Here is a 17,899-nt window from a genome sequence, read left to right on the forward strand (position 1 = left end):
CTAAGTCCGAGTCACAAAACGAGGATTCCCTCAAATCCGAACCGTTTGTCCCAGGCCTTCTGTGAATCTCTCTCTTTTCGCACTCCGATCAATGTTTGACGACATAAATAAAGACAACATTTGTACAAACATATCACTCGGTACCTGCCTTATCTAGAAAAGAGACGAGATTCACAGAAGGCCTGGCTCGCGAGGCTAGCCCAGCCCCAGTGGTATCTTACTAGATCTACTCATACCGGGAAGGACCAATCAGTTCCATAACCGAATGGATTCTCTAGGCATACATTGGTAGCTATACAAAGGCATACCTCGACCATGAAAGGATTCTGGTTATTATGGAAATGGATGTTTGGCAGGTGAGTGATCTACAAAGATGGGCGGCGGAATTTTTTGGATAAACTTAATGGAAGTAAAAAAGGAAAGGAAAGATACACATGCTTATGCATGCGCTGATGATTGATTCCTCTAGGCTCTATGCACCATCACGATAACCTCCGACGCGTCCACGAGTAACTTCAGGATAGATCTTTGGTTGACCCTCCTTAGGGTATTTTGCACCGACGGTGAGGGTAATGGGCGTGCATATCACCGTCACCTTGAGTGATGTGAACCTTTGTAAGTCGAAAACTTCACCGTTGGACTATTGAGGTTGTGTTCATAAGCAAGACAACAACGTTCACTGGAATGCAAACGTACCTTCAAGACTCCCCAGCTGATGTGCTCCTTCAAGTAAGGAATGACGTTCTCGGGATCAAGGGAGTCCAAGTTCAATGTCTCCAATTTCTGGTTTATGTGTACAAATCCTTTGATTATATCACCAGCATGAGCGGTACAGTTGGCACACTCCTCGGGCTCGGGGTTGGCAAAAACATCAAAGGTACCGGCAAAGGAGGGGTGGAACAGCCACTCCGGATGGTCGGAGGGAACTTCTTTTGACATGAAGACGTAGACAGAGAAACTTCCCCCCACCTCGTACATTTTGCACTCAACACGGACGCTCCACTGAACCTCAGTGCTCACGATATCTGTATCTGAAACGCACAGGTTACAAGATAATTGGTGGTTTTTGCAATGGAATACTAACTTTGTTTGTCTTCTGCTAAACTTTCGCCGGATACAGATAAATCATTGTCGTAGGTATAGTTAAATACGTCGCCGGGCTTGATGATTTCTGGAGATTGCCAATAGTCAGTTTGAGTCCTCAGGAAGGGGAGCAGATCTAACTCATATAATCAGTGTAAACAACTTGTCGATGGGAGTGACACATACCTTTGGTATCCTTGGTCCAGTCCTTGTGTACACTGTGCCAGAGGTCGACCATACGATCGACTTGAGCGTGATGGAGATAGAAAATTGGATCGAAAGCTTTGTTGACCTAATGTCAGTATTGGATCGAGGCGACAATGTTCTCAGTCAATGTACCTGAAACCTGAAGATGTGACATGTTGCCATTCGGCCCTCCCGAATGAAAATGCATTGTGCCATGAATGAACTCCAATCCAACCGTTGTCTCGCTTCCGAGTACAAACTCGTTCCAATTTGTGATTGAAAAGAGCCTCTTAACGTTGTTTTCGACTTGACTGCCTATTGATTTAAGGCTCCTGTGATACAGAACATAATTTTAGAGGCGACATAACATATCAGGAAAGGAAAAGAGAAGATAAACGCACTTATTCAGCAGAATAGGCTGACTTTTACCCGAAGCATCAGGGTAGCGTGCAGTACGCGGCCAGACATTGAAGGGGTACGCGAACACCGAATTTTCACCCGCTGGATATGCGTATGTCAAGAATGGGTTTGGAACAGACACACGTGCCAGATTGTCGGGTTTGATAATTTCAACTGTAGGCGACGTTGTGACCTGCGCCGGTAGAGTCATTGTTTCAACTTTATCCCATCCCCAATAGGGTTGGCGCAACTCCGCTGCTATTGCCTCCCAGGCTGGGCGATCATGCGTGTATGTCGCCGCAATGTTGCGTGCGTGCCTTTGTATTTCTTGCTGTGAATATTTTCATCAATACCAAATACGCATAAATTGCAAAAAAAAAGAAAAAATAGAAAGATATACCTCAAAAAGAGCGAGGTACGGTCGATGCCATGTCGGGAATATCTCTGTATTGTGTGCGCAAAAGCCGCGACCATTTTCGCTTGAAGTGCCGTTCCACTCGACATAAGGCTGGCCATGAATGCCCGCAATTTGCCAATAGGACGTCACATCTTCTTTATGTTGGTCATAAATTTGTTCTGTTGCATCGGTGTTATGCAAGGTCAGCGCCTTCGTAGGTATGCACATCATCAGAACACTCACGCAGTGCTTGTACGTATAGTGAGAACTGGCGAATATGTTCGACAAATGTGGAGATTTCGAGTCTGGGAGGTGGGTTTTGACCAGCCGGTAGCCGAGGCATAACACCTTCCACAAGGATACGATGAGGCTCCATCGAAATAATAGTATGAAAAGTAGAGACTATTGAGGGGATTGATGACTGTGAATCGAGGGGCGATGAATACTCAAGGTGTGTATCCGCCTGCTTTTAAGCTGTATTCGAGCATACTCTTTCCCAAATATCACATTCTTGCAAGACATCGAAGAATCGCACAATACAGCATGTGGACGCATATAATTGTCAGGCGGAACCTTGCTAGCCCATTTTGGGCAGTCTCTATTTAAATATAACAACACTAAAGAGGATCGTGGCACTCCGTCCACAGCTTCGCGTCTTATCTTGCGATAAAGCCCCTTCAAATCTGCGAATAATCCTCATGTTAAGCTGCCTGACGGCGCGTCCAGTACTGAAATGTCATTGCTTTAATTCCCCAAAATCGTAAAGTATGGAATCTTCACTTCAGACAACAAAAATAAATCTTTGTCCAATAATACTATCTGAAGGTGGCCTGTATGTTCCTAAGAATAAGCGTGTGATGTGTTATCAGATCGATATTGAACTACTCCTCAATCACTCTCTTGAGGGACAGAAAATATAGAAATGTAATGGTATTTAACTCTCGGTGATGCTATATATTGGCCGACACAAAACCAACTATACGTCCGTTCTTTGAAAAAATCTTTCTACAGTCATTTCATGCTATCACGAATCCGCTTGAGATTTTAAGCTGTTCGGTTGAATGAGGAAACCATGACCTGCTTTTAAAGATTTATCTCGAAGTTTTTTCCACAGCTATTCCATTATCGCCATAAATCCGCTTCAGATTTTACGCTGTTCGGTTGAATGACCCAAGATATGCTTTTAAAAGATTTAATCTGAAATCCGTGCTGTGTCTGATGATCGTCCACGCATGCGCGTGGGCAGCCTGCAACACGATTTGCACTACATTATACATACTTCCTCGAGCTCGCCGTTTCCATGCTAACACGCTATCTGGTTATCTTCCGTGAAAACCTTGTGGTGTTGATGTTCTAGCGCGTTTCGAAAGGCCCATACTCCGTCCTCTCCAGGCTCCAGGAAAGACGATTCGTTCGTGATAATTTTCCACCTAAAATGTCTAGTGACCGGACTTAAATCTGGTGTTAAACTAGCTGCCAGCAGCGATGAGTGCGGGTGTGATGCACATCTGTACTTTTTTTTTCGCTCCTCTTGTTCGGGAGACACTCACTCGCTCACTTAATTAAACGCCAGCAGTTTTGTCCATACACCCGGGTCTACGTACCCCGCTATCTATTACATATGTCCACCTCAGCTCTCAGTTGTCAGTTCTGGATACCAACTCGGACAACAGACAACGGACAACGTGTGTGTAAGATAATTTCGTACAGATGAACTAGTACAGATTTGTATTATTCTTAGAGACAACAGCAAAGCTACCAAGGTAATATAAGACGTCGATCCTGTTCTTCCTTCCAATGCACTTGGGTCGGCTGGCTGGACTCATAAAGCGCTTTAAGGCATACTATGAAAGGTGCATTGTATGGAAGCGGTGAGTGGATCAAGGGCGTGTGAATGGATATGCTGAGGGGGGCTGGAATGCCCGTCCGTGTGGGTAGTTTGCTTCCATCAATGTCGATTGAGGGCGTGAACTACGTCAAGCCCTGAAGCTTGAAGCTTGAAGGGAGAGTCGCACATCGGGACGATGGGAGATCCATAGCACACAGCCGGTGTCAAAGTAGTTAGCGTACTTACAGGGATCAACAAACAACAACTTGAAGGACAAATTGCAATGTCAATGTGTAAATGTGTTAATGTGTCAATGTGTGGTTCTCGAATCTCGTTTTGGGTATACACCTACCTATAAATAGTAATTATAAATAGTACGTACCAATATGGGTGGTGATGGGTGCGCTGCGTTGGGCATCTTGACACGATCTGTACTGTGGCTGGGTGTGATGTGATGTGCCAGTGTCCATCGGTGCCTTGGACCTTGGCTCTTCGCCCTTCAAGCTTTCAAATTTCAAGCTATCAAGCTTCAAGCTTCAAGGGCCACTGGCATTTCCTGTCCAAACACCTCATTTCCGAGAATGATCTTTCCAGGATTGTCTCGAGTCCCACTGAGCCAGACACAGTCAAGTAATATAAACACACACACACACATTGACACACACACACACGAGAAAAAGAAAAAGAAACGAAATGAAATAAGCACAATCACATAGTCAGTCAGTCAGAAAAAAATTAAATCATCAATCAAACAAAACCAACAACGCCAACAAACAAAAAAAAACCAAACGCGGTTTTCTTAAAAAAAACAGAGTATGTAGAACTTGAAACAAGTAAAGAGAAAACGGTAAAAAGTAATAGAAAACGGTACCAAAAAAGAAAAAAAAAAGAAGAAGAAAGAACAGGCTAGCAACACCGCTCCCGCCACTATCAATAGCGTATCTTATGATAAGATATCATGTCTCCTAACTCTACCCTACCCCTTCCTATCCATTAAACACCTTTAACCATTCCCCCTTCTGCCCAATTTTGAATCACCACGCATCACGCATCACGCATCACGCATCAACAGCCATCGGCGCATCCGCGTCCGCGTCCGCATGTGCATCTTGTTCGTCTTCCCCAGCAGCAGCAGCAGCAGTGGGAGCGGCAGCAGCAGCAGCGGTGGAGGCGGCGGTACCTAAAAAAAAAGAGAAAAAAAACAGCAAACAAAGACACGTTAGTGTCGAGACGCTCGAAAACCAAACAAACGAAAAAAAAGGAAAGGAAAGAAGACGTACCATCCCCATTCAAATCCAACCCCTTGGCAGTCTTCGTCACAGCCTCCTCTCCTCCCTGACCCTCGGCCTCCTCCTTATTCTTCTTCGCCTCCTCCTGATTCTTATTACTTTCCTCTTCCACATCCATCTTCGCCGCGTCCACCGTACCCTCCTCAGCAGAAGCAGCAGCAGTGGTCGGCGCAGGTTGCTCAGCTACAGCTACAGCTTCACCTTCATGCTCATGTTCAGGCTCGCCCTCCGCATCACCCATCTCAACATCCTGCTCGCCCTCCGCATCCTGCTCTTTACTCTCCTTCTCCTTCTCCTTCTCTTTTTCTTTTTCCTTGGTATCCTTCCCATTCACCCCTCTACCCCCTTTCTCCTTTTCCTTCTTCTCCTTCTCCTCCTTCTTCTCCCCAGCCCCAGCCCCAACCTCCTTACCTCCCTCCTCCGCACCCGCACCCGCGCCAGCAGCACCCCGATTCGCATTCAAAATCGCATGCCACTTATCCACCAACCCCTTCGCGCGCGCACGGAACTTGTACTCCGAGTCCCTCGGGGGCATCTTATCGTCCGGGAGCGCGGCAATGTGGCGCATTACTTTACCGATCTTTGAGAACTTTTTTTGTTTCGACGGTGAGAGTGGGACGTGGATGAAGTTGGATAAGATACAAATGGGAAATGGGAAATGGGAAATGGGGGGGAAACGCGTAGCAGTGAAATATGCAGCAAAGTAAAAAAAAAAAAAAAAAAAAAAGGGGCAAAACCGTCAGATCTCACTTCCAAAATATAAAATAAGAAAAACCAAGACTTACCTGCAACTGTTCAATCGTCATCTCCTCATACGTCTCAACAGTCGTGAAAAGCTGATCAATCTCAGCCATAGCCTAAATAAACCATAAATCACAGTCAACTCCCAAAATTCCCAAAATTTCCAAATTTAAAATTTTAAAAAACAAAAAAGGGGCACGCACCTCGGGTTTGGCAACAGCTTTTGCGCTCAAAAATGTTTTCTGGAGTTTATGTCTCCAATCGCGGACTTTCATCGAGAGCGGGTCGCCAGTTTTACCTGAATTTGCGTTCAAGTGTCAGCATGTCAAGTGTATCAAAGAACGCAAAAAAGAAAGATCGTTAAAAAAAAGGAAAGAAGAAATGACAGGAAAAAAAGACAAAAAAGACGAAAAAAAACAGGAAAACAAGAAAACAGGAAAAACAGAAAAACCAGAAAAAAAACAAAAACAAAAACAAAACAAAAAACAGAAAGAAAGAACACGCACTGTCATCTGCATCTTCCTCTTTATCGCGGCGGGCCTTCTTCGCAGGGGGCGGCGAAGGTTTCTCCGTTTCCTTCTTATAACTCGATCCCGATCCTACACCATCCCCCTTAGCCTTAGCCTTACCCCCACCCCCACCCATACCATCCGCAGCATCCACCTCCGCGCCCTCCGCATCATCCTCCGACTCAACATTCATCTTCGACTTGGCTCCGTTCTTCCGCCCTTTCCCACCAGACTTTACCGACGACGCGTTCGCGTTGTTGTTGTTGGTGGTGTTAGCTGACGACTTTTTCGCTGCGCCCGCGGGGGTAGTGGAAGATGAGACAGGCTCCGCGCTGTCCTTCTTCGCTTTCGCGCTCTTCTTAGCGGGCTTGGACACACCCTCTCCAGCCTCACTCTCCCTCTCCCTCTTCCTCTTCTTCCCCGCCATACCCTTCTTCTTCCCCCCTTCCCCCTCCCCATCCACCCCATTCTCTACTCCCTCACCCCCCTCGGCACCCTCACTCTCAAGCTGATCGACCTGCGCATTCTCCTCGGCCTCCTGCATCGCCTGCGCGGCCTCGAGCCGCTTGAGCATCCACGCCTTCGGGTCGCGCGCGATGCGGTACCCCTCGCGCAGCTCGCCGTTGCGCTTCTTCGTCTCGTCCGCGAGGAACGCGTCGATTTCGTGCGGTTTCAGCGCGGACATGTCTTTGGCGTGCAGCCAGGCGCTGTTAGGTTGCATGGTTAGCTTTTTGTGTATGAGTTTGGGGGTGGGGAGTGGATTCGTGGTGGGGTTTGGGTGGATTGGGAAGGGTTGGGATAGGATAGGATGGGGGAGGAGGAGAAAGGGGTAGAGGAAGGGAAAGCAAAGAAAGACACGAGACACGTACTAGTCACCAGTAGGGAAAAACAGCACACAATGGAACGTCGCCTTCTTGCCGGGCGGATGCTCGCTCTGCACCGCGGGCGGCGCGGACGCAGGATCGACGACCTAGACGACAGCAAGCGAGCATGACAAACGCAACATCATCAGTAACCTGTGCATATTCACATTCATACCATGCATGGTTGACCCCCTGCCCCGGTCGCTGCCCCCCCCCCCTACGTATCGCTATCGCCCGCATCACAAGCACGATGCGTCAAGCGCGCTTTTTGGCGTTTGTAATGGGTGATATGGGCAGCGGCAGCAGCAGCGGGAGGCGGGAGGCAGGAAGAAATGCGGAAGGCGGAAGGCGGAAGAAAAAAAGTAAAAGCAAAAGCAAAAGAAACTCACAACGCCAGGCCACGGTGGATATCCGCGAATTTTTCCAAGGACGGGGTCGCCCGTCTCATACTGCCGAAACTCCTTCGTAGCCTTTGTCGATTTCTTGCTCATCGTGTCGTGCTTCTCTCGTTCTCGTTCTCGTTCTCGTTCTCGTTGTCTTGTCTCTTGTCTCTTGTCTTGGCTCTTGTCTGGTGTTGCTTCAGCGTTAACGTTCAACAACGGCAACGGCCTATCTCAGCTCTGTTATGTTTCTCGTGTCCGTGTCTGTTGAGTCTGTCTCTTGCAGGATATCTGCGTATTCGAAGGTGGTGGGTGGTGATGGCGGTTACCAAAGACGCCCCAGCACGGAAGGTAGCGGATGGATGGATGGACGGTACGACGACGACGACGACGACGACGAGGAATCGAAATCGAAATCGAAACCGGATTCGAAACCCCAAACCGGAAGCGGTGGAGGAGATATAAAAAAAAAGCCTCTCAAAAAAAGGGGGAGGTCGGTATGTAACCCAGCAACGTGGGCTAAGAAAAGAGAGCAAGGAGTTTTGACGGTTCCTAAGCGAGGTGCAGGTGCAGCAGAAAAGCGAACCTTTTGCGGGTTTGTGGGTTTGTGGTTTGTGGTTTGCTTTCAACCCGCGGCACAAATTCATCCCACCTCCCACACTCCCACACCCCCCTCTCGCGGGACATGTGACTTGTTTATCTTTCCCACGCGGTCCGTGCGTTCTTCGCCCCCTTTCAAGTTTCAATGGTGTATAAACTATAATGACGATGATGATGGTGGGTGGTGTTGTGTGAAATGTAAGTGTAAGTATGAAATGTGAAGATATGGCATTGGATGCGTTATTGCGTGCAGGGCAGTGTCAAAGGGAACACATACAAAACAACGGTGTGCTGTCCTGTATTATACTAATGTATTGTATCTACAGTACATGATGTACATGTACCCCGATCACCGAGGGGTCTCTTGGAAGAGCGAAGAGCGAAGTGCATCAGGTCTTCTATTAGTATTATGAATTATCATCCCAGTTCCCGAGCTTCAGCTTCAAGCTTCAAGCTTCAAGCTTCAACCACTTTCCAATGTACACGCTCTCGCTCCGCTACGTGTGGTCATATAGATTATTTAGAAGAATATGTAGATAAGAAACTCGATGAGATTCCGAATAGTCAAGGTAAGTCAAGTCAAGTCAAGTTTATCCACAGAGCCCAAACGTTTGTTCTTTGATAAAACAAGAAAACAAGGGGGGGGAAAAGAAAAAGAAAGAAAGAAGAATGAATGAATGAATGAAAAAAAGAATGAAAAAAAGAAAAAAAGCAAAAGAAAGAAAGAACGAAAGAAAAAGAAAACGGCGTCGGTGTCCGCGTCGGCGTTGCATTAGATGCGGTTATGACGTGTAGTACACAACAGAAAGAGATGAACATGATGACGCAAAGTCGCCTTGCCCTCAACATCGGCGTCCGCGGTCCGATTATCGTCATCACCCCTCCAAAAAAATATAAAGACACTCCGTGACTCACCACACGTCCATTAACAATTAACCATAAACCATGGATGCTGGACGCCAACAGCAACCATTGAAATTTGAGCTCAAAATCAGATATCTTTAAATTTCACGCACTAGCAGTAGCACAGGTGTCAATCAAGCTGGTGATTTCACTCCCTGGCACAGTGATCACCAACCGTTGAATTCAAAAATTGGTTTTATTTTATATTTTATTGACATTGGTAGCACATAAATAAGTAGGCCTGTCCACTGGGATGCTAGGGTGACGAGCAGATTTCATTCATAATTAAATATAGGGTGGGAAGATAATTAGGGCTCCGATCTTTTTTTCACCTTCAAGTTTATGCCGAGCCATTGCCGGCTCTGAATCACAAATCACAAATCGTTTCATTCCTCGCGCAGTGCAAAAAGTGAAGAATGCCAAATTCGTACACCAGCTCAAATTCAAAGATCTACATAAAAGCCGAGTAATTGCCGGCCCATTATTAATATTAGTACGTTTCACTGGCAGTGGATCTATCATCTTGCCCAATGAAACGGCCAAAAAATAAAATCGCACATTTCAATCCCCGATCCCCAATTCAAAATGCCGATTGATCGCCGAATCATTAAGCCCTCTGTACCTGTACGAATTGAATGAATATTCCATCTCTCTGAATCCATCCCATGAAAACTGCTACAACAACGCCCTGTAGCTCATATCCTATATCCCATACCCATCTCGCGCTCACACACTACACTCACACACTATACTCACACTCTACCAAACTTTACATTCAACCCCAAAAAGCAGATACACTCAGCTACATTCACATTCCAGGCCTCCACCAAAAGAACACTTCTGCTGTACACGTACAACAACCCCAATTTTTTATCACAACACAGGAGCCTTCTTTTAAAAAAGAATATCGCCACATCACCGACAATATTACAACACCTTGAACCGCCAAAATGTAGTCTACAACTCCCAACTCCATCAAAATCCCAGTACAATGAATGTTGAACAACCAGTGTGCGTTGTACGTTAACTTGTGGGATACACCATCTCCTCGACTGCATATTCAATTTAAAAATGATTCAGATAATGACGAATTAGAAGAAAAGAAAATGAAATGAATTAATTTACTACAAAAAAATCCAGAACATTTACTAGTACGTGGCCGATTCAGAATTGGGAGAGTGGGCACAACACTGAATACCTTTTGCTAGTGTGTTAATACTCTACTCTAGTTTTAGCCATTAGCTCTAAGCTATCTGATTTCATATTATTGGTGTTTCCCGGTAGACAACAGTGGTTCTGAGGACCGACTTGGTACAAATATTCCACCAGGAGGACGTAAACGGTAGAAGTGAAAAGCGAGTCGTACACTTGCATAAAAGCTCGTCATACTGACACTTGCGCTGTTGTAATGGTAGGATAGGATATGTCTTGAACAAACAATATCAATGCGCCGTGCCATCTATTCTGTTTCCTCAGACGTAGACATGGTGGTACTCAAATATGTGACATTAAGTAAAATAAGGAAACCTCTCCAGAACACAACTCGGAGAAGTGCAAAAACAAAAACAAAGTCTTGGTGCAGGTCATCCAGGAGACACGCTGAGCACACGGGCATGTTCTGCAGAAGTTCAACACCAAATGTCTTCTCTGAATGGCGAGGGAGTGTGTCGAGTCAGTTGACATTGTGATCTATAATACTCTGACAGGGGCTCTTATTTTACTCAGGGGCGGTGAGGAAGCCGTAATTTCCGCAGCGTGGGCTACTCGCGGACGATCATCAGACCAAGGCACATCACCCACTTCAAAGTTCGAAATAAGTCTTTAAAAGTCTTTGAAATCGTTTGTTTTATTCTCAATAATAGCAAACCACGTTACAGTGCATTCAGCTGAACAATGTACAAGCATATTCATATGGAAATGAAAAGCTCTTGAACGGTGTCCTCAAAGAATGTACCGGATTGTGCTAGCTAATAAGTCAGACAAAGAAAATCTCGTTGAAGGTCTAGCGATGCCACGGCGCTTCTATATTTCCTATGTCCAAGAAGGGCAATGGTCAGTAGTTCAATATAGATTTGAGTTTGAGCAACATTCTCAGTTTTAGGACCAGGTAGGCCGCCTTGTGATTGAACGTTGAACGTTGAACCATTATTGGACAAAGATATAATTTCTGTTGTTTGCATTGAAGATTCAGTATTGTGCACTGAAGATTGAAGAAATACCGTCGTAATACTGGACGCATCTAGCAGTGTAATATATAAAGTATCCAACTATCAAACCACAGCTGAACCGCCGCGTTCGTGAAAAGATGTTCTCATAGAACGCACGTGTATTTAATAATGGTGCCCAACATACAAACATACATCCTCTCACTGAAGGTCTGGACATGCCACGGTGCTTCCGTATTTCCTGTGCCCAAGAACGGAAATGGCGAGTAATTCAATAAAAATTCGAGTTCACACCCCACGTTCATTTGTAGGAACAAGAAGGACCTATAATTATAGCATTGAGCAAGGATTCAAGTTTCTTGTTATATGCGTTGAAGACTCCGTATTTTACGATACTGGGCATCGAAGAAGTAGAAATTTGCAGCACTGGACACATGCAGCATAATATACAGATTAATCACACTTTTGAAGGAACTTCATTACAGAACAGACCGTGAAGCTGTACCCAGGGTGCTACAAGTTTCTCCGGTGTTGATACAACAGCGGAAACCCAAGATGGTTAACGGAGAATTCAGCCTGTCAATGTCATGCGTGTACAAACAGCACATTGACATTGGAAGTTTGTTCAATAACTCCCAAGTGCGTGGTGGATTGGGAAAGAGCACAGTCAATCCTAGCATAAAAGCAGGCAGTAAACACCTAGAAAAATTATCTCCCTCTTTCACGGACGATCTACTCAATAACCTCTACTTTCTGCAACTGTTGCTCACATGGCTAATCGTGTCGTTGTCCAAGGTGCTCAACCTAGGCCACCGCCTGGTCAATTCACCCATCCACGGCTTGAAATATCCACATTTGTCCAAAATCTTCGCCAATTCTCGCTATATGTACAAGCACTTCGTAAGGCTTGTAAAAAAATGGACATCAGAAAAGCCACTGACCTTTAAATTTATAAACGCAACAGAAATTTTTTACGACCGGTATCAAGGCGACGCTACATCCTATTGGCAAATTTCGGGCATACATGGCCTGCCTTATGTTGACTGGAACGGCACACCAAGTGGTGGACGCGGTTATTGTGTTCACCAATCATTGCTGTTCCCGACCTGGCATCGACCATATGTTGTTCTTTTTGAGGTATATCTCCCTGATTTTGCAAGTAGTACCTTCTTGGTACTGACTCAAAAACATCCACAGCAAGAAATACAGAAAATTGCACGCGAGCTCGCGCAAGCATATACTCATAACCGTCCTCTCTGGGAAGAAGCCGCCGCCGCGTTGCGTCAGCCATACTGGGGATGGGACAACACTGCGACAATGGTCCCACCTCTTCACATCACAACTTATCCTACTCTTATGATTGTCAAAGCCAGAAGTACAGCATTTGTTCGGGTACCCAACCCATTCCTTACGTACACATACCCAAAGAATGGCAATGCTGGGTTTCCTCCTGATTTCAATGTCTGGCCTCGTACTACTCGCTATCCAGATGCTTCTGGTAATAGCCAGCCTGACAAGCTTAGAAAGTGCGTTCACAATATCTTCTCTGTTCCAAAACATTCTACCACAGCTAATCTCCTTTTATATGATAGCGTCCTTTCGATTGTGGGTCCACAGATCCACGAAAATTTTAGAAGGCTCTTTTCTCTCAGAACCTGGAAGGAGTTCACGAGCGGAGGCCTTGGAACATCGGGATTAGAAGCTATTCATGGAACAATCCATGTTCGAACAGGAGGGCCTGGTGGAAACATGGGACAGGTGCCAGTAGCAGGTAAATTTATTAAAGCAATCCCCACGTTGATTTACCACTGACATCAGGTCAACCAAGCTTTCGATCCAATTTTCTATCTGCATCACGCTCAAGTCGATCGTGTTATCGATCTCTGGTACAACGTACACCGCGACTGGATCTCACAGACAGATGGCAAGTGGTATACCTGTCGGCATCACAATGTCACTAAATATATGACACAGATCTCTTGCCCTTCCGGAGAACTCAAACTGACTACTGGAAATCTCCAGACATCATTAGAACCGGCGACGTATTCAACTATAGCTATGACAGGACTGTCAACGCTTCGCAGTCTGAATCCAGCGAGGGCGTTGCAACGAGCGACGAAAGTTAGTATCCTATTGCAGACCATAAATCCTCCAGTAACCTGTCCGTTTCAGATACAGATCCCGAAAGAACCGAGCTCGAATGGAGCGTCCGCGTTGAATGCAAACAGTATGAGGTCGGAGGAAGTTTCTCTGTTTACGTCTTCATATCAAACGAAACACCCACCAACCATCATGTGGAATGGCTTTCCCATGAAACCGTTGCCGGTACCTTCGATGTTTTCGCCAACCTCAACCCCGAGGAGTGTGCCAACTGTAGCGCTCGTGTTGATCAAGAAGTCAAAGGGTTTGTGCATATAAACCAGAAATATTTGGAGAGGTCAAATGCAACCCTTTCCCCGGAGGACGTCATTCCATATTTGAAGGAGAATATTAGCTGGGCTGTGGTATCGGTACGTGTAAATGATATGAGATGTCTGTGATTATTGCTTATAACCGGATTATCTAGGCCAACGGAGAGGTTGTCGACCTACAAAAGTTCCCATCTCTCAAAGTGACGGTGATAAGCACCCCCCTCACTCTCTCCGAAGGTGCGAAATACCCTACTGAGGGTCTACCAACGCACTATCCTGAGGTTACTCGTGGACGCCTTGGGGGACATCGTGATGACTAGGGAAATTTTATCACAACACATCAAGCACTAACAACATTGACCCTGATTGCGCGTACGTTGGTGTATCGTATCTTTGCAATGATTTTCTGCCTCCTATCCAATTATATACAAAAAACATAACCATCCATCTATCATTTAAACAAGAACAAAATGTTTTCCTGGTCGAGGTATCCACTAGTAGGGCTGCCAATGTATATGTAGAGTATCGATCGGTTACAGGATAAACGCCAAAAAAATATACCGTCATCGCTTTCTTTGTTTCCCCCTCGCAAATTTGACCGTTCCACTAGTGAGCGCCACGGTGATAAGTATGTTTATAAGATATTGGCTTGAAAACAAAAAATTTATTTCATTCGCTGCATGAGCTTCTTCGAGTACATGAACATAAATTCGAACACGATCGCTAACATCTATTTCTTTTTCCTATCCCCCTTTCCCTTTCTCCCCATTTTCTAATTGGACCGTCTCCTCGGGTATGCGCACCATACCTCTCGCTCGCTAACACGCACAAACACTCGCACGCATGCCCTAGTATATTCTGAGGAGTGACAACAACGAAGCTCAATTGCTCAACGGGCGTACCTTGGATGTACGTCTTTCATTGCAGCAAGTCCTATATTTGAAAACTCACGCGCTTTGACGTGCCAAATTCATCCCTACTTGTACGTTCGGCTAAGTCCGGCATGCGGCTTGTTCTCACGAGGCAGGCCCCGGGAGGCCTATGGGCTTATCCGCAATTTTACTGATTTTGGCCCCCAAATCCGCGAAACCGGATAGACCTTCTCGGGGAAATTTCCGAAACGTGAACAAGTCAGCGTAACTCAACCCTGTTATGGCGCCAGAAACGTCCAATGTACTAAACCATATCTACTTGAGCATCAAAATCTAGTCTTCAAAGGACCCGGGAAGCTCCCCTAGAGGTCTGTCCGCTGTTTTGCCCGATTTTGGTGTTGAGCAGCATAATGTGCCCAAAACTACTCTACACAGTCTATGTACGCAGTGGCTAAGGACTTGACTTAATACTTACCCTTTGGGTCGTGTTACTTGAGTTGTAGCTACTCGAGTGGGTTGTGAAAACCGCTTGTCATTAGAGGGCGTTAGCGTCGCCCTTATATACACCTAGAGTGCGTTACATGTGACTAGTGACAGTAACTACTGTATAGTACTTAGTCATCTATCTACTTAGTAATCTATTCACATGACTTATCATATGACTCTGAGAGTCACACGGTCGAATGTGAACTTTATTAATAATAGTCGTTCAACACTCCCCCTCAAGTGGTGCGCGCGCCATAAGGCGGGACTCTACTTGTTTTCATGAACGGACTAATCTAGCGGGTAAAACTCAAGGCCTAGAGCAGATCTATGTTTCAAGAATAGGTCAGGACCTAGATTCTTGGTAAACATGTCGGCAACGTTATCAGCAGTCGGAACTGCATATAACTTGAGTGTGCCTTGCTCTATTTGTTCCCGTATGTAATGATAGCGAATCTCCACATGCTTAATCCCTTTTTGTGTCACAGGATTCTGCGCATTGAATATTGCACCATGTGAGTCCGCATAGACTGGGACGTGGAAAATTGGTTTGGCCAGTTCCGCAAATAGATTTTTAATCCATGCGCAATCTTTGGCGCAGTCGGAGAGTGCCATGTATTCACTCATAGTAGACGACGTTGAGACTAACTTCTGTGTCTGTGATTTCCACATGACCGCGGCATTTGCCAAGCTAAAGAAGTAGCCTTGTGCAGACCGACGCTTAAGGTCGAGCTCTGATTGGTCATCTCCATAAGAGGCGTCACAATAGGCATATAGGCCAGCGCGAGACTTCCCATCATAAACTAAGGCATATTTGCATGTGCCAACAAGATACCGCATAATATATTTAGCCTTGTTCATGTGGTCTTCAGATGGATTGGAAGCAAACTTTGCCATCTGAGTCACTGCATATGCAATGTCAGGTCTAGTTCCAAGCATTAGGTAAAGCAAGGAACCAATCACTGATTGGTACTGCGAGCGAAGTTGTGCCGAACTAGTACCATCGAACGGCATTGGGCGATAGCCCGTGGGTAAGGGAGTTCTAGCAGCTTTAGCATCGCTCATGCCAAACCGGGTTAGAACCTTCTCCAAATAGTTGGCTTGACTTAAGAGGATTTTGCCATCTTTGTAATCAATAGCCATGCGGAGAAACTCCCGTGATTCTCCAAGATCCCGGCAATCCCACTTCTTCATGAAGAGATCTCTCTTCTGTCGTGAGAGTTCGGAGTTAGGTCCGGTGATCTGGATGTCGTCGACATAGGCAAACATTATTGCTAACGTGCCGTCGGTATGACGTGAGATGAAGATGCCGGCGTCCGAGTATAGTCTGGTGAATCCAAGCTCTTTTAGACTTCTGTCTAGCTCAAACCACCATGCTCGTGCGGCTTGTTTGAGCCCATAAATTGCCTTTTTAAGCCGGAGTACTTTCTTCTCCTGTCCCTTTAGAACAAAGCCCTCAGGTTGTTCCATATATATCTCCTCGTCTAACGGCCCATAAAGGAAGGCCGATATGACGTCAAGGGACCAGACTTTCCACCCTTCGAGTGCGGCAAGGGCAAATATTGTGCGAACACTTGGTAGCATGACTACGGGTGAGAATAACTCATCGTAATCTAGGCCTTCTATCTGTAAGAAGCCTTTGGCTACCAGACGAGCCTTTTTTCGACCATCAGTTTTGATGTCGTAGACCCATCTGCATTTGATGGCTTTTCGGCCATTAGGGAGATCGACAAGCTCATAGACCTCTCTTTTGACGAGGACCTCTAACTCGTCTTTCATGGCTTGTCTCCATTCCTTCTGTTGGTCAGCTGGTAATTTCAGCAAATCACGCAGGGTCCAGTCACGGACATCCTTTGTGAGACCATAATCAGCAGCGCAGATAATTTCGCAGACCCGTTTGGAAAGTAATGTCGCGAAAAGACTGTTTGCTACTCCCCCTTCCGTCCCTGAATTAGGGATACCAGATTCAACATTGCGATTGCTACTAGATCGAGTAAGTGGCACGTAATCAGGGACGGATGCCACTCCGTGTGAAACAGTCTGCAGCTTCTTACGTCGATCTTTATCGGTTGTTGTTCCGGGTCGGTAAACATTGCCTTCCCGCTCTGGTACTTTCCGAGTTCTATCCGACCTTCTGGGCGGAGGCTTGACAGGTGTATCAGGCATTTTTGGTCTTTGACCTGACGTGGGAGGTGTTACGTATCCCTGATCGTCGTCATCCTGATCATCGTCATCGTCACGAGGAGGACGTGAACTAGGCCCTGGCATAGAACTTGGAGGACTGGCGGACCGTGGGCTCGGTTGATCGCCTGTCTCTTTCGGCAGAGGTGGCATTGGAAAGTCGTCGTTATCGGAATCGGTCGACTCACTTCCATAGCCGATTTCAAAGGAGGGTCCCTTTGGTTTTGGAGGATTAAAGCGTGTGTTGGGTGGAATCTTCCTCTTAGATTCACACTTTGGGAATAAGGTTTCATCGAATAGGGCCTTGTTCGCACGAAAGACCACATTATTCGGAGATCTCATAAAGATCATCACCGAATTAGATTCGTAGCCGAGGAATGTCATCAACTCGGAACGCGGTGATAACTTATTTTTACGCTGCTCCTTGTGTAGGTACACATAAGCTGCGCATCCCAAAGTTTTAATTTTAGACACATCAGGTAACTCCCCCTTAAGGGCCTGATGGGGTGTCTTCCACTCAATGCGTTTTACCGGAGTCCTATTGTATAGGAAGACAGCGTGGGCACAGCAAAATTGCCACCAGCTATCCGGTAGACAGGCGTAATGCCT

General features: G+C 46.0%; 3 protein-coding genes across 3 annotated transcripts; 1 reads left to right on the forward strand and 2 right to left on the reverse strand.

Annotated features, from left to right (window-relative positions):
- Positions 1-472: 472 nt before the first annotated feature.
- On the reverse strand, positions 473-2,441 carry JR316_0001605 (Polyphenol oxidase 1; the record flags this gene model as incomplete). Its single annotated transcript, XM_047887407.1, has 8 exons — positions 473-640; positions 697-1,031; positions 1,085-1,219; positions 1,270-1,365; positions 1,423-1,601; positions 1,671-1,999; positions 2,069-2,244; positions 2,309-2,441. 8 exons carry the CDS (start codon positions 2,439-2,441, stop codon positions 473-475), a joined length of 1,551 nt encoding a protein of 516 aa, XP_047752330.1.
- A 2,510-nt stretch (positions 2,442-4,951) lies between these two features.
- Positions 4,952-7,786, reverse strand: JR316_0001606 (PWWP domain-containing protein2; the record flags this gene model as incomplete). Its single annotated transcript, XM_047887408.1, has 7 exons — positions 4,952-5,073; positions 5,174-5,762; positions 5,968-6,039; positions 6,127-6,221; positions 6,430-7,139; positions 7,302-7,402; positions 7,685-7,786. 7 exons carry the CDS (start codon positions 7,784-7,786, stop codon positions 4,952-4,954), a joined length of 1,791 nt encoding a protein of 596 aa, XP_047752331.1.
- A 4,112-nt stretch (positions 7,787-11,898) lies between these two features.
- Positions 11,899-14,074, forward strand: JR316_0001607 (Polyphenol oxidase 1; the record flags this gene model as incomplete). Its single annotated transcript, XM_047887409.1, has 7 exons — positions 11,899-12,243; positions 12,308-12,415; positions 12,541-12,869; positions 12,936-13,114; positions 13,318-13,464; positions 13,516-13,853; positions 13,910-14,074. The coding sequence occupies 7 exons, from the start codon at positions 11,899-11,901 to the stop codon at positions 14,072-14,074; spliced, it is 1,611 nt and encodes a 536-aa protein (XP_047752332.1).
- Positions 14,075-17,899: the final 3,825 nt, after the last annotated feature.

Source organism: Psilocybe cubensis, chromosome 2, assembly GCF_017499595.1.
Source record: "Psilocybe cubensis strain MGC-MH-2018 chromosome 2, whole genome shotgun sequence".
Taxonomy (NCBI): domain Eukaryota; kingdom Fungi; phylum Basidiomycota; class Agaricomycetes; order Agaricales; family Agrocybaceae; genus Psilocybe; species Psilocybe cubensis.